Source organism: Saccostrea echinata, unplaced genomic scaffold (genome assembly GCF_033153115.1).
Source record: "Saccostrea echinata isolate AGI-Se365-2 ecotype Australia unplaced genomic scaffold, CSIRO_AGI_Sech_v1 ptg000025l, whole genome shotgun sequence".
NCBI lineage: Eukaryota > Metazoa > Mollusca > Bivalvia > Ostreida > Ostreidae > Saccostrea > Saccostrea echinata.
The window spans coordinates 21512000-21528180 of NW_026889774.1; the positions used below are offsets into that span (position 1 = coordinate 21512000).

Consider the following 16181-nt stretch of genomic DNA (forward strand, 5'->3'; position numbering starts at 1 on the left):
GCATGGTCGTTTTAAATCACACGATTATGTCGTCTTGGTTTTCACTTTAGATTGACATGCATTGTGTTTACATATCCCGGACCTTTATTACTATATACAGTAAAACTTGTTGAATCCGGATGTTGTGTATTCCGGCATGTTGTTCAGTCCGGCGTAATATTTTAGTCCCCTGAATTTCCTTTATAATTTATGTTTAATAAATGTTGTTCAATCCGGATCTTGCCCATTCTGTAAACCGGCTGCTTTTTAAAGAACTAACTGCTCATAATTAGTACAAATTATCTCCTCTAATCCGGCCACTTATTTTTACCTGTGCCCGCTGGTCATTAGAGAAGTCTCGCGTGGGGTAATTATTGTCCCGTTAATGATCTATCGGTATCGACAGTTTAGATTTTAACAAACGTGATTAAAGGCGAGAAATTAACTCGCAAAAGAACGAGTAATAGTGATGGCTGCGTATAGCATGTCTGTAGAAAAACTTGGAGACTTGTTCATGACCTCCTTTCTACTTTCGTTTTGTGTGCACGACGTGCAATTAGAATTACTTCCCTTTGTGTCGCTAGTTTACAACGACCATAACGACAGAAGATTTTGGTTCAATATTCATTATAACATTTGAAGTGTCTAAATATTCAATCATATTAATTTTAAAAGAAAGAAATTAATTAGGAATCTGTCCCTAACAAAATAATATTTACAGCTACGATGAGGTTTTGGAGTGTGTTTAAAACATTTAACGATTTTCAAATTTAATAAATGACCAAGAGATATTATATTTCGTTACTGAATAAAAAACTTAAACAGAAATGAAAATTCTGAAGAACAAACAGAGTTTAAAACAAACGGAAATAGACGATTTTTTTTTCAAGTGAAACGTAAAAAATGACACATTTGATCAAGTATTTATTTACCACTCTCTGTTTATATCTATGTAATTTTTAACTTGCTATAATGGTTCAATGTTCTCCAATCCGGATGATGTCTAATCCGGCCAAAAATTTTGGAACCACTGGTCGCCGGATTAGACAAGTTTTACTGTATTGCCAGGTGCAAATTAAATGCCCAGTGGCTGGACCTTCCAGTTGTTCCAAAGTCAAGCATGGTGTTGATTACAAACAAATAAGGCAAACTCATAAATAGATCTTGCCTGTGCTAAAGCTATGTTTTCTTGGGATCGTCCTTGATAACCTTCAGCAGCAATCCAAACGACAACTATTGTTATCTAGGTGAGAAGTGACACAAGTGAACAACCAATTATAGCCATACAAATGAAAAATATATCTGTGTAAAAAGAGATTAAAGTTTGTTCAAATGAAAGACTATGTCCCTCATCAAGTATTTTAAATGATTAGGGTCCAATAAAACTATTTACCTAAAAAATTACAGTAACAAGAAAAAAATTATAAGAAAGCCTTTTTAGCTCACCTGAGCTGAAAGCTCAAGTGAGCTTTTCTGATCACCTGTAGTCCGTCGTCCGTCCGTCTGTCTAGCTGTCCGTCCGTCTGTAAACTTTTCACATTTTCATCTTCTTCTCAAGAACCACTGACCAATTTTAACCAAAGTTGGTACAGAGCATCCTTGGATGGAGGTGAGTTTAAATTGTTAAAATAAAGGGCCAACCCCCTTTCAAGGGGAGATAATCAAGAAAAGACAAAAATAGGGTGGGGTCATTAGAAAATCTTCCTCTCAAGAACCACTGAGCCAGAAAAGCTGAAACTTATATGGAAGCATCCTTGGGGTAGTGTAAATTCTAAATTTTTTCAAATTATGGCCCCCGGGGATAGGGCGAGGCCACAATAGGGAATCAAAGTTTTACATTGAAATATATAGACAAAATCTTTAAAAATCTTCTTCTCAAGAACCACTGGGCCAGGAAAGCTGAAACTTATGTGGAAGCATCCTGGGGTAGTGTAGATTCTAATTGTTCAAATCATGTCCCCCGGGGGTAGGGCGGGGCCACAATAGGGAATCAATGTTTTACATTGAAATATACAGGCAAAATCTTCAAAAATCTTCTTCTCAAGAACCACTGGACCAGAAAAGCTGAAACATATGTGGAAGCATCCTGGGGTAGTGTAGATTCTAAATTGTTCAAATCATGGCCCCCGGGGTAGGGCGGGGCCGCAATAAGTATTACAAGGGAGGGGGGTCTAGTGAAGAGCAAAGCCTAAGTAACTCAGGTAGCGTTGTGGCCCATGGGCCTCTTGTTTGAAATCGTGTCGATTCAAGTTTGTCCAAATAATGCTCAGTTTGGTTACAATGAGTGTTCGGAAGTTTGACGTAGGAATATAACACAAAAATCTTTCGAGGCTTTCTCCCCCAAAAAATGCACATTTCAGTCTGTTTTATTTTTTGGCATCTGGAAACATTAAAATTACATGTACGTGTAAAAAGTAAAGACGGAAGTTAAGGGTGTCTAAAAATTCAATTTTTTAGCTCACCTGAGCTGAAAGCTCAAGTGAGCTTTTCTGATCACCCGTTGTCCGTCGTCCGTCCGTCTGTCCGTCCGTCTGTCCGTCCGTCTGTAAACTTTTCACATTTTCGACTTCTCATCAAGAACCACTGGGCCAATTTTAACCAAACTTGGTACAAAGCAACCTTGGGTGAAGGGGTGTTTAAATTTTTAAAATGAAGGGCCAAGTCCTCTTCAAAGGGGAGATAATCAAGAAAATACAAAAATTGGGTGGGGTCATTAAAAAATCTTCTTCTCAAGAACTACTGGGCCAGAAAAGTTGAAACTTATGTGGAAGCATTCTAGGGTAGTGTAGATTTTAAATTGTTCAAATCATGACCCCCGGGGGTAGGGCGGGGCCATAATAGGGAATCCAAGTTTTACATTGAAATATATAGGAAAAATCTTTAAAAATCTTCTTCTCAAGAACCATTGGGCCAGAAAAGCTGAAACTTATGTGGAAGCATGCTGAGGTAGTGTAGATTCTAAATTGTTCAAATCATGACCCCCGGGGGTAGGGTGGGGCCACAATAGGGAATCCAAGGTTTACATTGAAATATATAGGAAAAATCTTTAAAAATCTTCTTCTCAAGAACCACTGGGCCAGAAAAGCTGAAACTTATGTGGAAGCATTCTGGGGTAGTGTAGATTTTAAATTGTTCAAATCACGACCCCCGGGGGTAGGGCGGGGCCATAATAGGGAATCCAAGTTTTACATTGAAATATATAGGAAAAATCTTTAAAAATCTTCTTCTCAAGAACCACTGGGCCAGAAAAGCTGAAACTTATGTGGAAGCATGCTGGGGTAGTGTAGATTCTAAATTGTTCAAATCATGACCCCTGGGGGTAGGGCGGGGCCACAATAGGGAATCCAAGTTTTACATTGAAATATATAGGAAAAATCTTTAAAAATCTTCTTCTCAGGAACCACTGGGCCAGATAAGCTGAAACTTATCTGGAAGCATCCTGGGGTACGTAGTGTAGATTCTAAATTGTTCAAATCATGACTCCGGGGGTAGGGCAGGGCCACAATAGGGAATCCAAGTTTTACATTGAAATATATAGGAAAAATCTTTAAAAATCTTCTTCTCAGGAACCGCTGGGCCAGATAAGCTGAAACTTATCTGGAAGCATCCTGGGGTAGTGTAGATTCCAATTGTTCAAATCATGACCCCCGGGGATAGGGCGGGGCCACAATAAGAACTACAGGGGGGAGAAATCAGGTGAAAAACAGCAAGGCCAAAGTTACTCAGGTGAGCGCTGTGGCCCATGGGCCTTTTGTTTTAATTGCAAGCATCTAAAATCGTAAAAATTGAAGTTTTTTGACACATAAAGGAGCTTTATTCATCTACATACCCATTTGTCAGGAAGATAAAATGTTACTCAGATTAGAACTGTAGGCCACTTGTATCCATGCAGGGGTTAGTGACTCTTGGTCATATGGTTACGCACCATGGTGTGAAGGTGTCTTCAATCTAGGTACATCCATTATCTTGAAGAGAAGGATATTCAAATGTTCTTAATGGCTATAGACTTCTCATTTTAGCTGTTATTTGCCAATACCAAGGATGCACCCATATTGTATGAATTAAAGCAAATTAACCAAAAAAGTACACAAATTATCATTTTGTTACTGCTACCTCTGTCCCATGAGCTGCATTTTATAATGAAATGAACATCTACTGATGCATGGATGGGACAATCCATCTAAATTCATGCACTATTTCAAAAACTTTTTTCTATAATCCTGCACATCTAGCAGACAGCTGTTTGCATGTATAGTGAGAAGTCAACCTTTCGAAAATCATGATTCCTAGGTCTCGGATTTAGCTCCAAGGTTGGACGAGGCTGCTGAATGCTGATATAATTAATACTGTTTCACATTTGGAAATTTGTTTCTTTTTCTTGGACATCAAGCAGGCAGACTATTTGCAAGAGTTTAATGAACAATTATCCTTCCTTCAAAATTGTGAAATCCATGTCCACTTGTCCAGGATTCTAGATCTGGCATAATGGAAGGGCTTAGTTGCTTATACATTGAAAATATATTGCATCTTTGAAATCCTCTTCCTTGACATTTAACCAAACAGCGTTTAAATTATTTAAATGAGCAATGTCATCAACCAAATCTGTAAATTCATGCTAGACACATCCAGAATCTAGGCCCTAGGGTGAGGCTGAAAATGTACATTTGAAATTCTTCTTTTTTACTGTTTCAATGATTTTAATTAAGTGTTTTACTCTCTATAAAAGTAGTTATAAAAGTTATGAAAATTTAAGTATCTTGGGTACATACTTTGGTCATAGACTTAAAATTCAGATACTTTTAAAAATCTATTTTAAATAGTTTTGAAAGACTTTATAAAAACTTTTCACTTCGCGTTATAGCGCCTTTTGTTTCACATTAATACTCTTTTTCAATATTTGTTCTAATTCCTTTTAAATTTTATTCCCAGTATTGCTTGAATGCAAATAAAATCTTAAAAACAAGTGAAAGAGATTCAAGTCTCTACTTAAGATTTGCTATGACTTGTCATTCTCTTTATAATTAAGGGTGACACGGGCTGACAACAGATAAGCCTAACACAATTCGCTTTATTGTTCATCGCTTTTGCGAAACATTAAATCTTATTTGTTTTTCTGTCTTTTCGTCCATCACAAAAAACATTAATAATGGTCATAACTTTTGAATGAGAGAAACGTAGGGCTTAAGACTTTTTTTAATCTACTATGACCTTAAAGTTTGACCTACTTTTTAAAAATATTAGCATTGGTAATAACTTTTGAAAAAGAGAAGATACATAATGGCCTTCAAATTTCGCATATGCATTACCTGTGACCAGATCTTTCCAAATGTACCATGAATTTTTACCTCATTACCTTGACTTATATGTATAACATTGGTAATAGCTTTTGAATGAGGAATTACAAGGCTTTCATTTTTCACTCATGCAGTATCTGTCACAAGACCTTTCAGAATACAACATGACTTTTGACCTCATGATTTGACCTTTGACCTACTTCTCGAAATATAACCTTGACCATAGCTTTTCCATCTGAAGAAACAAGACTTTCATAATTTACATGTGCATTACCTTTAAGAAGACCTGTTCGAATGTTTTATGATTTTTGACCTCGTAACCTTGACCTTGAGGTTTGATGTAGTTTTCAGAAACTCTTACATTGGCTGTAACGTTTATCAAGTCAAAAATTTATTTTAACTTTTTTTGTACGATGGACAGACAAGATAGGACAGACAGTTATAACTGCACCTCAACCAATAAGATTCCGAAATCGGAAGACCACAATTCTCTCAATTTGCTTCTACGTCATATCTATATGAGTGAAAAATTCTCGAATGGGACATTAAACAACATACAATCAATCTACGCCATATTTTACACATGCATTCAACACTGACATACGGATATAAAATCTGGAGAGGATTTATTTTACAAAATAATATTAAAATTTCATCACATGTCATATTGTATTCCATGAAGTTAGTACTATCATCATGATATACATGATTGAAATGATAGGTTTTCATCAACACCAGTAACTAAAGTAAAATGCATACAACAAACAATGTAAATACTGTATCTTGCATAAGGGTATAATTATTGCTTAACATTGTACAAAACTTCACTGGTTTTATAAAACAATCCTCGTTCAGTTACGGTGAGTTTGAATTTGGTAAAACTGGGTCCTTTATCATGAAATGACACAGCCAATACGTTTCTCGTTATCTATTGCAATTATTTCTTTATCATAAGTTAACACTTTAAATATATCTTTAATAAAAAATGTTTCATTCTGCAAACGCAATTCGCTCACTGAATACAGTGTATTTGAAAAATGTAAGCATTACTACAAGAGAAAAAAGAATTTTACATCCAAGTTTAATTGTATTTAATTTAAAGAAATACTCATTTAGGTACTTTTTATTCTAAAATTTAAGCAAAAGAATTTAGGCTTGAATAAAGCTACAAAAAAGCCAGTGCAACCTTTGCAATTCATATATTTGTTCAGAGAGTTCTATACAGGCTTATTAACAACGTTGATGGCTAAATGATCAAAAAAGTTATGAAAAGTTCAATTTGTTCTACGAAATTTCTGCAATTTACTCGAAAAGAGCTTCACATATAAATGTATATTCCTCTATGGTTTACCAAAGAATGATATACTGAATCTACATTCACACCTGGTGCAGTGCAAAGATACATGTATTTGCATTACTTTTGGAATATTTTTTTACAGAAAAATAAAAATAAAATGATGTTTGCTTCATTGTACATCTTTTCAAGCCGTATAACTATTTGAAACTAATGAGATGGACTTCAAGGCATAAAGAAAAATACACAGAAACCAATTCTCTGAAAAACAATCATTTGTGAACGTAGGTTTCAGTCTAATGTATTCATAAAGTTAACAACACATCAGAAAAAGATTAAGTATTACTTTTGTAAAGGTTTTTTTTTGGTACATTCAAATTAAACGCGTTTATTTCCTGTTTCTTGAATAAGACTGCTATTTACTTTTTTGCATTGCAAGTGAAAATTCTGGAATGAAATAAAATTACCTTTAAATGCGGGTAAGTAAAGGACTGGCATCGGTTGATACACGTGTACATGTATAAGAATGACTTGATTGTTTTGTCATGGATATTTTTGGATTGGAATAAAAAATATAGGAATATAAATAAAATGAAACATATGTGTTGCATTCGTTGTTGTGTAAATTACGAATGTCTTCAATGTTCCTTAGAATTTCATATAGTCTTTGTTTTAACAGATGATGTTACACCATGGAATTTAACCTTGACCTTGAGGTTGTGCCATATCATAAAGTGTTAAGGCCTGGATGATGGTGGGATCTTTCTTTGAGCCTTCTAAGAATTCCTCAAAGGTGAGCTTATCATCTCGATTCTGTAATTAAGTGAAGTATTATTTACCTTGGAGCAATAAATGTGAAGCAATGACATGAATGTAAATTTATTACAGAGTCTGCTATCAAAAATATTCAAATAAGTAAAAAAAAATATTATGCAGAGATAAAAATGAATGACAAGTACAAAAATGGAATTTAAAAAAGGATTGATAAGACTAGAAGATTAAATTAAATGATACTAGTATTCTATCATAAGCATTTGCAAAAGGTAAAAAAAAGTATTTAGTTCATGTATATATCAAGTATATGTACTGGAGAAAAAAAAAACTTGAAATGCATCATCATGTATGTATAGTCTGTATTATATCTAGAGATATTTTGCAAACATTGAAGTATTTATAAAATATCTATAATTAATACAACAAAATACTGAGTTATTTCTCTTGTTAGAACATTATCCAGTACTCACCTTATCCATAATGTCAAAAATTTTATTTACTCTTTTCTCCGGTGTGTTTTCTTCTTCTGGAAGGTTAACCATACTTCCCTAAAAAAATAGAGGCATTGACAAGATACAAAGAAATAGAAGAGCAATCCACTCAAATAGCGGCAATTCATGACAGTATTCACTACGGTGGCCAATCAAAATATGTACATGTGCAGATAGAACATTACAATTTTTGTGGCATTTAGCATTTGGTGTCGAAAGCTGCTTATTTCAAGCAGAATATGATTCTAAATAAAGCAGATAATATGTATAAACATTAATTCACCTATAACAACATACATTATTTACTTTACAGTTAATGTAAACGAATCTGATTGATTATCTTTCGCTATTTTTTTTTTTATCTAATTATATATATATCACGAAAATGGTTTTGCTTTATCTTTGATTAAACCCTGTTCATATGTAGTCTATTAATAAGTAGAAATTCAATTCCGATTTGATCCGTATAATATTTCAGGCATTAAATCCATCTCAATGATCGTTATGAATTTATTATCATTACGTAATGTACGGCTATTAATATGTGAATTCAAAATAATATATTGCTAGAGTTCAAATACAAAAATATTTTTAGACTTCTGTTTCTTGAGTTTGAGTTCTTAAATTTTTTTACTATGTCAATTGCAATTAATTAAACTACATGAAATTGCAATACCATCTAAATTGGTGTTTTTGTTTTGTACTATATGTAAAGAAACTGGGTTCTAAAAAGAGGCAAAAGATGATTTGAAATTCAATGATGATTACAATATTGTTTTGAACTTTTTAAGTCCATAAAACTTTTTTCATACAATGTCCTTGTGGCACTGTAATAAGATTTTTTTTTCTTTTGTAGTTAAAATATCAGCTTTTTATAACAATATTTCAAAATACGTTTATCACATGTATCTTGATACACTTTCAATATGTCGTTTTCGTTGATAATAATGAAATAAGGAAACTTATTCATTTTATAATTTCTTCATAAATATAAATGCTACGTTTTCAATTATCTTCTTAATTGTATTTGTTGCGTTTAAAATTCATTTTCATAACAAATAACATAATATATGAACTTTCATTTGTTATAATTAAATTTACACATTGTTTCATTAAATCGAGGTCCAAAAAGTTTCTTTACTTCTCAATTCAAATGGTATTTATACGTTGTTGGTACTAAATAAGCATGATTGTACATTCTCTTTGAGTATGGATTTAAACGCATGTGTATCATGTTTATGTTCAATAAAAATTCAATAAGACACAATTTTCCAGTAGTAATTTCTTTTGGCTTCGTGTAAGTGCAAGTGTACTTACCACCATCTTATATATAGCGTCTACTATATCGAGGAGTTCTTGCCGTGTGATGTACCCATCATTATCTAAATCATAAAGTTTGAAAGCCCCTGAAATAAGAAACACGCTAGTTAACTTTATGCTTCACAGGTTACGTCTGACTGACAAAGAGACGTGTCAACAAGATTTTGAATGAAGCAACAAAGACTTCAAGAAATTCATAAATTCCTGAAGATATATAGTCTTACTAATGATATATCTTAAGGAACACACACATGCAAACAATCATATTTGAATTTTCACTTTAATTTCTCATGAATTTTAAGTTTAAAAAAAAACTATAAATAAATTAGATTTATAATGTACCAAATTCACGTGAAACACATTCGATGGTGAAAATCACCAAATTTACTCTTTCGTTGCCTAAAAACAATGTGACATACAGTTTTTCTCATGGGTAAATAAAAGATTTCCAATATACTTGTGAGAGACAGACAAAAAAGACCACTTGACCTTTACGGTCATCTGAATATCGTGAAGTAGTGACATTCTCTCTAAATATCTAATGATACACTATATGTACATGTGTTTTACATATAAGTACCCTGTATTGCTTTATGACTAATTTCCTTCCAGTGACAATTAATTCTACGAAAGCCTGGAAACGAGATAAAAAGTCGTTATTAAGACTTGAGAAAATCGTAATTATAATGAGATAAAAAGCCTTTATCATGACTCAAGAAACTCATAATAACGAGATAAAAAGTCCTTATTACGACTTAAGAAAGTCGATATTACGACTCAATAGAGCTAAAAACTATGACTTAAGAAAATCGTGATAACGAGATAAAAAGACGTAATATGATCCGTAATTCATCCGTCGTTCAACGTGCGCCGTTAACATTTTAAATTTTTTTTAGCTTCTGCTCTGGAATAAGTGAACCCATTTCAACTAATTTTGGTATATAGCATGTATGGGTAAAGGGAAACAACAACTGTGAATTTTAGCGTCTCTGCTTCCCTCGGGGACGCTAAGGGTGGGGTCAAAATCATAAAAATTAATGCAGTTTTCAAAAACCATCTTAAGTATTAAAGACCAAATAGTCATTAAACTGCTGGCATGTTTATAGTTAACTCTGCCAAAGTTGGGAAATTCATAGCCTCTGGGTTCAGGGTTCAGGCTCCAGGGTGAGGCTTAGTAAGTCATAAATTGAAAATACGCTACATCTTTGAAAATTTTCATTTCTACTCAAGAACAATTAAAAACTAAACTTTTTCCATAATTGTAAAAATCAAATTACCACTCTTCAAAAACAGATAAATTATAGTTGTCCCCACGCCAAAGGTTTAGGCACCAGTTGGGACAAAGTTGGTCATATACATGTACATGTATTGAAATAACATTTACATTTATTAATACCAAATTTGCTGTGTCTTAATTTTAAACCTGAACCAGGAACACAGGCTTCATCAATTTCAAAACTTTTATGGACAGCTCATTGCTCATTATAATCATATAATTGCAATTCAAATACTCAGGAGTGATTTTTTATGTCCCTTTATCGAAGATTCGGGGGTATATAGTTTTTGCCCTGTCCGCCCGTCTGTCTGTCTGTTTGTCCGCAAAAACTTTAACCTTGCCCATAACTTTTGATTGGTTGGAGCTATGGATTTCATATTTCACAAGTGTATTCCTTGTGACAAGACCTTTCTTTTGGCGCCACCATATTTTACCTTTTGACCTTGACCTTGGAGTTCGACCTAGTTTTGCAAAATTTTACCAGACTTTAATCTTGGCCATAACTTTTGAAGAATTGGTGCTAGGGCTTTCATACTTCACAAGTGTAATCCTTGTGACAAGACCATCCTTTGGATACCAACAACTTTGACCTTTTGGACTTGACCTAGGAGTTTGACCTACTTTTGAAAAACTATAACCTTAGCCATATCTTTTGAATGGTTGTTGCTAGAGCTTTCATATTTCACATATGTAATCCTTGTGACAAGACCTTCCTTTGGATACCAACAACTTTGACCCTTTGACCTTGACCTTGGAGTTTGACCTACTTTTAGAAAACTTTAACCTTGATCATAACTTTTGAACGAGTGGTGCTTCGGCTTTCATACTTCACATGTGTATTTCTTGGGAGAAGGCCTTTCCTTGGGCACAATTAATTTGACCATTTGACCTTGACCTTGATATTTGACATACTTTTAAAAAAACTTTAACCTTTTCCATATATATTCAGTGGTTGGTGCTAGGGCTTTCATATTTCACAAGTTTATTCTTCGAGACAAGACCTTATTTTGGGTACAAACATATTTGAATTGCATTTGAGAAAGTTTAACCTTTGCTATAAGTTGCCATACGGGGGCATCAGTGTTTCACAAACACATCTTGTGTTTTACAGATATAGTGCTTTTACAATGTTAAACCAACTTAGTCCGACCCTGCAGCCTAAACTCTGTAAACCTTCGACCATGGGTCAAACATTTTGCAACATTTAAAGAGGGTTTTACGCTCGAACTCATAATAATCATTAAAAAAAATAAATATGCTATGTCCAACGATAAAGAAATTGTTAGAAGATTATCAATGATTACAAAGTCTATCTGTTGCAGAAAAAAATAAAGGATGTTTTGCCTGTGCTCTTTCCAGGCAATTTAAAGATGATGACGTACAAACCTAGACAAAGAATGTCAGTTCTGATTTCTTTTAACTTAATGAGCGGATAAGTCAATTATATACCTCCTGAATGTACGTGCTAGATTGTATTTGACTTCCGGAATGGATCTAGTGGGAAATTCTGCATTTTGGCAACAAAAAAGAGATTTATCCATAAAGACCCATATCTACTCATTATAGGCTCTGTGATTGAGCATCCGTAATTTGTCGAAGATATCTTTGGAATGTTTATTTGGAAACCTGGCAAAGCTGACAGGGATAATGGGGACAACTCAGTGCATATCACACACGGAGAAAAAGAGAAAACTAAACAATGAATTCGAATCTAAAATTGATCTCAGCGTGATGCATACTACATGTATTATGTTTCGTTAAATTTATAGTAATTTAGCATTTTAATTTTGACAGGGTTTTTCCTCTTTCCCTTTTGAAATGAAAATTAAAATCTGCTGACATACTTTCACATAAAGAACCGCTCTAAAGTCTTGTACCATTGGCTTTATATTTCATCATTTGGAAACATTTCTTAAGTTTCTACTCCAATTTTGGAGTATGACAGACAAAAGATCTTTAAAGTCCGGACTGTGTGTATTAGTCCCGTTAGAACAGTATCTAGTTTATATTTGTTTTTGAACAGAAATACAATACCTACATAATAAATATTAATATTTTGTTTTGGTACCCTCTGTCCTCTGGTTTCACATTCATTAAAACATGATTGTGACGTAAACCTTTTGTTTGTATTGTCCATTCTATAGCTTAATGTTGAGCTAACTCCTCAAACAATCCATTAAGTTACCTGTAAGTGTCCATTCTTTTTGGAAAACTGTCCATTCTTTTAAGAATGGACAGTTTTTTTCAAAAAGAATGGACAGTTAAAACAAAGAGAATGGAGAGTTACAGTTAAACTTTGGAATGTGTTCAAGAGGGAAACAAAAACAAATATACTAAATACTTTTTAATTTACATGTAAATAACAAAAAGAACGCGGAGACCAAAGTTATTCCAGAACACAATGTCTACACAGCATCCGCTCGATTTTACTCTTTTAAATCCATGAATGATGCACATTATTTCAATACCCAAAACTTAATTTTCACAAAACTTGAATTCAAATGACACAATTTCGAATTCACATTTGATTTAAATTTCGGAAAAATCATTCCCTCGGGGAGAATTCATTTTCAGATAGAAGTACGTCTAGTATTAAATCCTCCACCCAGGAAACAGTTTGCACTATGAACACTACACTGCTGCAATTAATATTTCGGTAGAAAATAAATAAAAATGAAACATTTCCCGATTTGATTTGAAAAACATTTCAGGTCGAAGATTGGCTCATGGCTAATCCAGCACTCAGAACACAATATGCATCTCACCATTACACTGCTGCAGTTAATATATCCCCAAAAATAGAATTCAAATAAAACATTTCCAGGTTTGATTTGAATTTGATCATCTATATCTGTCGTCGAAGTTCATTTTTGGGTCAAAATTTGGCTAATATTTCTTTTACTCTTCCTTTTCTGTTTCCAGATCCAAATATCACTAATTTTGTGCATATTTTGGTTTATAAGATTTTGATTCTGTCATATACTCTCTCCATTACAGGAAAACATGTATGCCTTTACAATGCAAACTGTAAACTGATTTTGAAGCATCGCATACTTGTATAAATACTAGTATCCCACAAAATCCACCTGTAACTGTCCATTCTTAAGACAAAAACCTTTTGTTATTTGCATCTGGAAACACAATGGCTATTCAACAAATTGCTCTGCATCCCTAGCTTACCTGTGACTGTCCATTCCGTAAACAATGAACTTGCCATTGTATGTTTGCTACCTGTCATTTTGTACATTTTATATTTAATTTTCAAAACAAAGGAAATCATGTTTTAAGTAGGAGAAAGGCCTCAATCTGTCCATTCTGTGAGAGAAAGAACTAATCTCGGGCCTACGGCCCTCGATTAGTTCTTTCTCTCACAGAATGGACAGTTTTCGGCCTTTCTCCTTTACATATGATTGTTTACTTCAAAACTTTTAACCAGTAGATTTTTCTAGGACATTTTCAATAGCATATAGCTATTGTTTTCAACTATAATTCAGATCACTACATAAAATAAATCACAATAGTAAATGGAACGTGAAAGGTGAAGATAGGGGACAGTGATCAATCTCAAAGAAATCTATCAACAATACAAATATGTGAAGAGGGCATAAAACACACACCCCTGGCAATTCAACCTTTTTATATAAAACAGAGTTAAATAATTTCATATGATCTACAGGTGCAGTTATTTAGTTATCTACCTAGGGTGAAATTTTATATAACTATACAAATACTAATGATTTTTTTCTCACTGAAGTGGTTGAAAACAATCCAGTTGAACTCTGTATGTCTTAACTGTAATTTTCTGTGTCACAGGAAGCATTCATTGAATTGTGAAATGGTTGAGTGGGTATATTATGCCCCAAAATAGGTGGACACGTATTCCTTGGCTAAGTCTTTAATTATCACCAAATAGTGTCCATACTATATTTTTGAACAATGAACTTGAGGTCTGCAATCTCAAGTTTAACTTTGTCCACGCTTTAGAACTTTTGACTATAATGGATTTAAAAAGTTAAGGCGCATCCCCATGACCCAAAACTTCGTATCATGTTCTTAAATCAAAGATTTACTTTAAAGGTCTACGTCATCGGGCTCCAAAATGTTGAAATTGGAACTCATATGGAGACGCCACCACTTGCTGGTGGAGGACTGCAAATTCAAACCTATACTCGGCACTCAGGGCCATTGAGCAGTGAGGGATCTTCTTCGTGCCAACACCTACTGCGACACGGGACCTCGGTTTATACGGTCTCATCCGAAGGACCGGTCTCCTCGTCCCACACTAGATTTGATCCCGCGATGTAAGGATCAGCTCCTTGCTCCGCGACTCTAGAGCAGACGCTCTAACCGCCAAGCGGGGGACAAGATCGAAATGATATCAAAATATGATACATTGTATATTGCTGTCAATGACCCATGGAAGTATCGTCATTTCAGTGAAGTCATATTATTATAAAACTTTATATTAATTAAATTATATTACATTAATTATATTATATCATCATATTATACAATTATTGCTGTTTTGAGGTCAATTCGATGATTTAGCCACCTGAGGAGTACAATATTGTACATCGAAGGTGACTAAATCATCGTATTGACTTAAAAAAAACCCCAGCAATAATTGTTTTATTATATGATTCAGTTGATAATGACAAACTGATTAAGCAATCCATATCATCTTACTTGTTTACACTGGCTGAAGTCCTAGTCAAACCCAATGAGAGAAGCGGTGTTAAAATAAACATGACTTGTAAATTCCTGTATTAATCCGGAATTTTAAAATCTATTTTAGGTGCAATGTAGAAAAAAATGAATGTCAGGCGCGTAAAATTGATTTTACGGGGGGTTGGGGGTGGACATTATAAGGGGAAAATTCAAAAAATCTGTGACCCCCCCCCCCTTAAAAAATAGTAGAATTCTCCAAACTCCAATTTTTGGAGGAGGGTGTAGTGGGAACGGTAAGGTCAATTAACAGGGGAATCAGCCTCTCAGTGAATAATGTTAGGAATAACTTAAATGAACATTTCATATTATATTAAAAATTAATAAAAATTAACATTCAGAAAAAAAAGTATGGAGAGGGGACAGGCTCCCTGTCCACCCCATCCCCCACCCCGATTATATGTGTTCACCAGAGTGGAAGACGGGTGCAAGTGAAACAATTTTCCAGATCCATTTCACCATTTTGGAATTTCCCGACCTATTCTTGGTCCAATGAAGAACAAATTGAAAAAAATATGTCATCATGTCACGTGCAAGTGAACATAACATAGTATTTTTTCTACAATGTTGGATCTCAGCCAATCAGAGAATAAGCAATTATTCAATCATGTAATAATACATTATATTGTTGAAAGTTGCGGGTTCTTCGGATGAGACCTTAAAAACCGAGGCACCGTGTCACAGCAGGCGTTGGCACGATAAAGATCCCTCACTGCTCAATGGCCCTAAGTGCCGAGTAAAGGTCAAACTTTGAAGCCCTTCACCGGTATATGGTGACGTCTCTATATGAGTGAAAATTCTCGAATGGGACGTAAAACAACATACAATCAATCAATCAATGTATTATATCATATTAAGAATACTTTAAACATGAAAGGCCTTTATTTTTCAGTAAGAACATATAGTTTATATCGAATTAATCATAAGTTGTCAGAATCAAATAACATATTATCAATAGCATGTTACGAAAAATTTTCCTGAAAGCCAAGAATCAAAAAAATCGACAGATGATTTGAATTAGTAGGTCT

At 34.0% G+C, this 16181-nt stretch overlaps 1 protein-coding gene across 1 annotated transcript in view; it reads right to left on the reverse strand.

Moving 5' to 3' along the window:
* Positions 1-5882: 5882 nt before the first annotated feature.
* The window catches only part of LOC133192161 (neuronal calcium sensor 1-like), a 29395-nt gene continuing 19096 nt past the window's right edge, over positions 5883-16181 (reverse strand). Inside the window, exons 5-7 of the mRNA XM_061328107.1 lie at positions 9150-9238; positions 7812-7889; positions 5883-7380 (exon numbers count right to left, since the gene is read on the reverse strand). Coding sequence (XP_061184091.1) covers positions 7267-7380; positions 7812-7889; positions 9150-9238 — 281 coding nt within the window. The 3' untranslated portion in view covers positions 5883-7266. The remainder of the gene's footprint in view (positions 7381-7811; positions 7890-9149; positions 9239-16181) is intronic.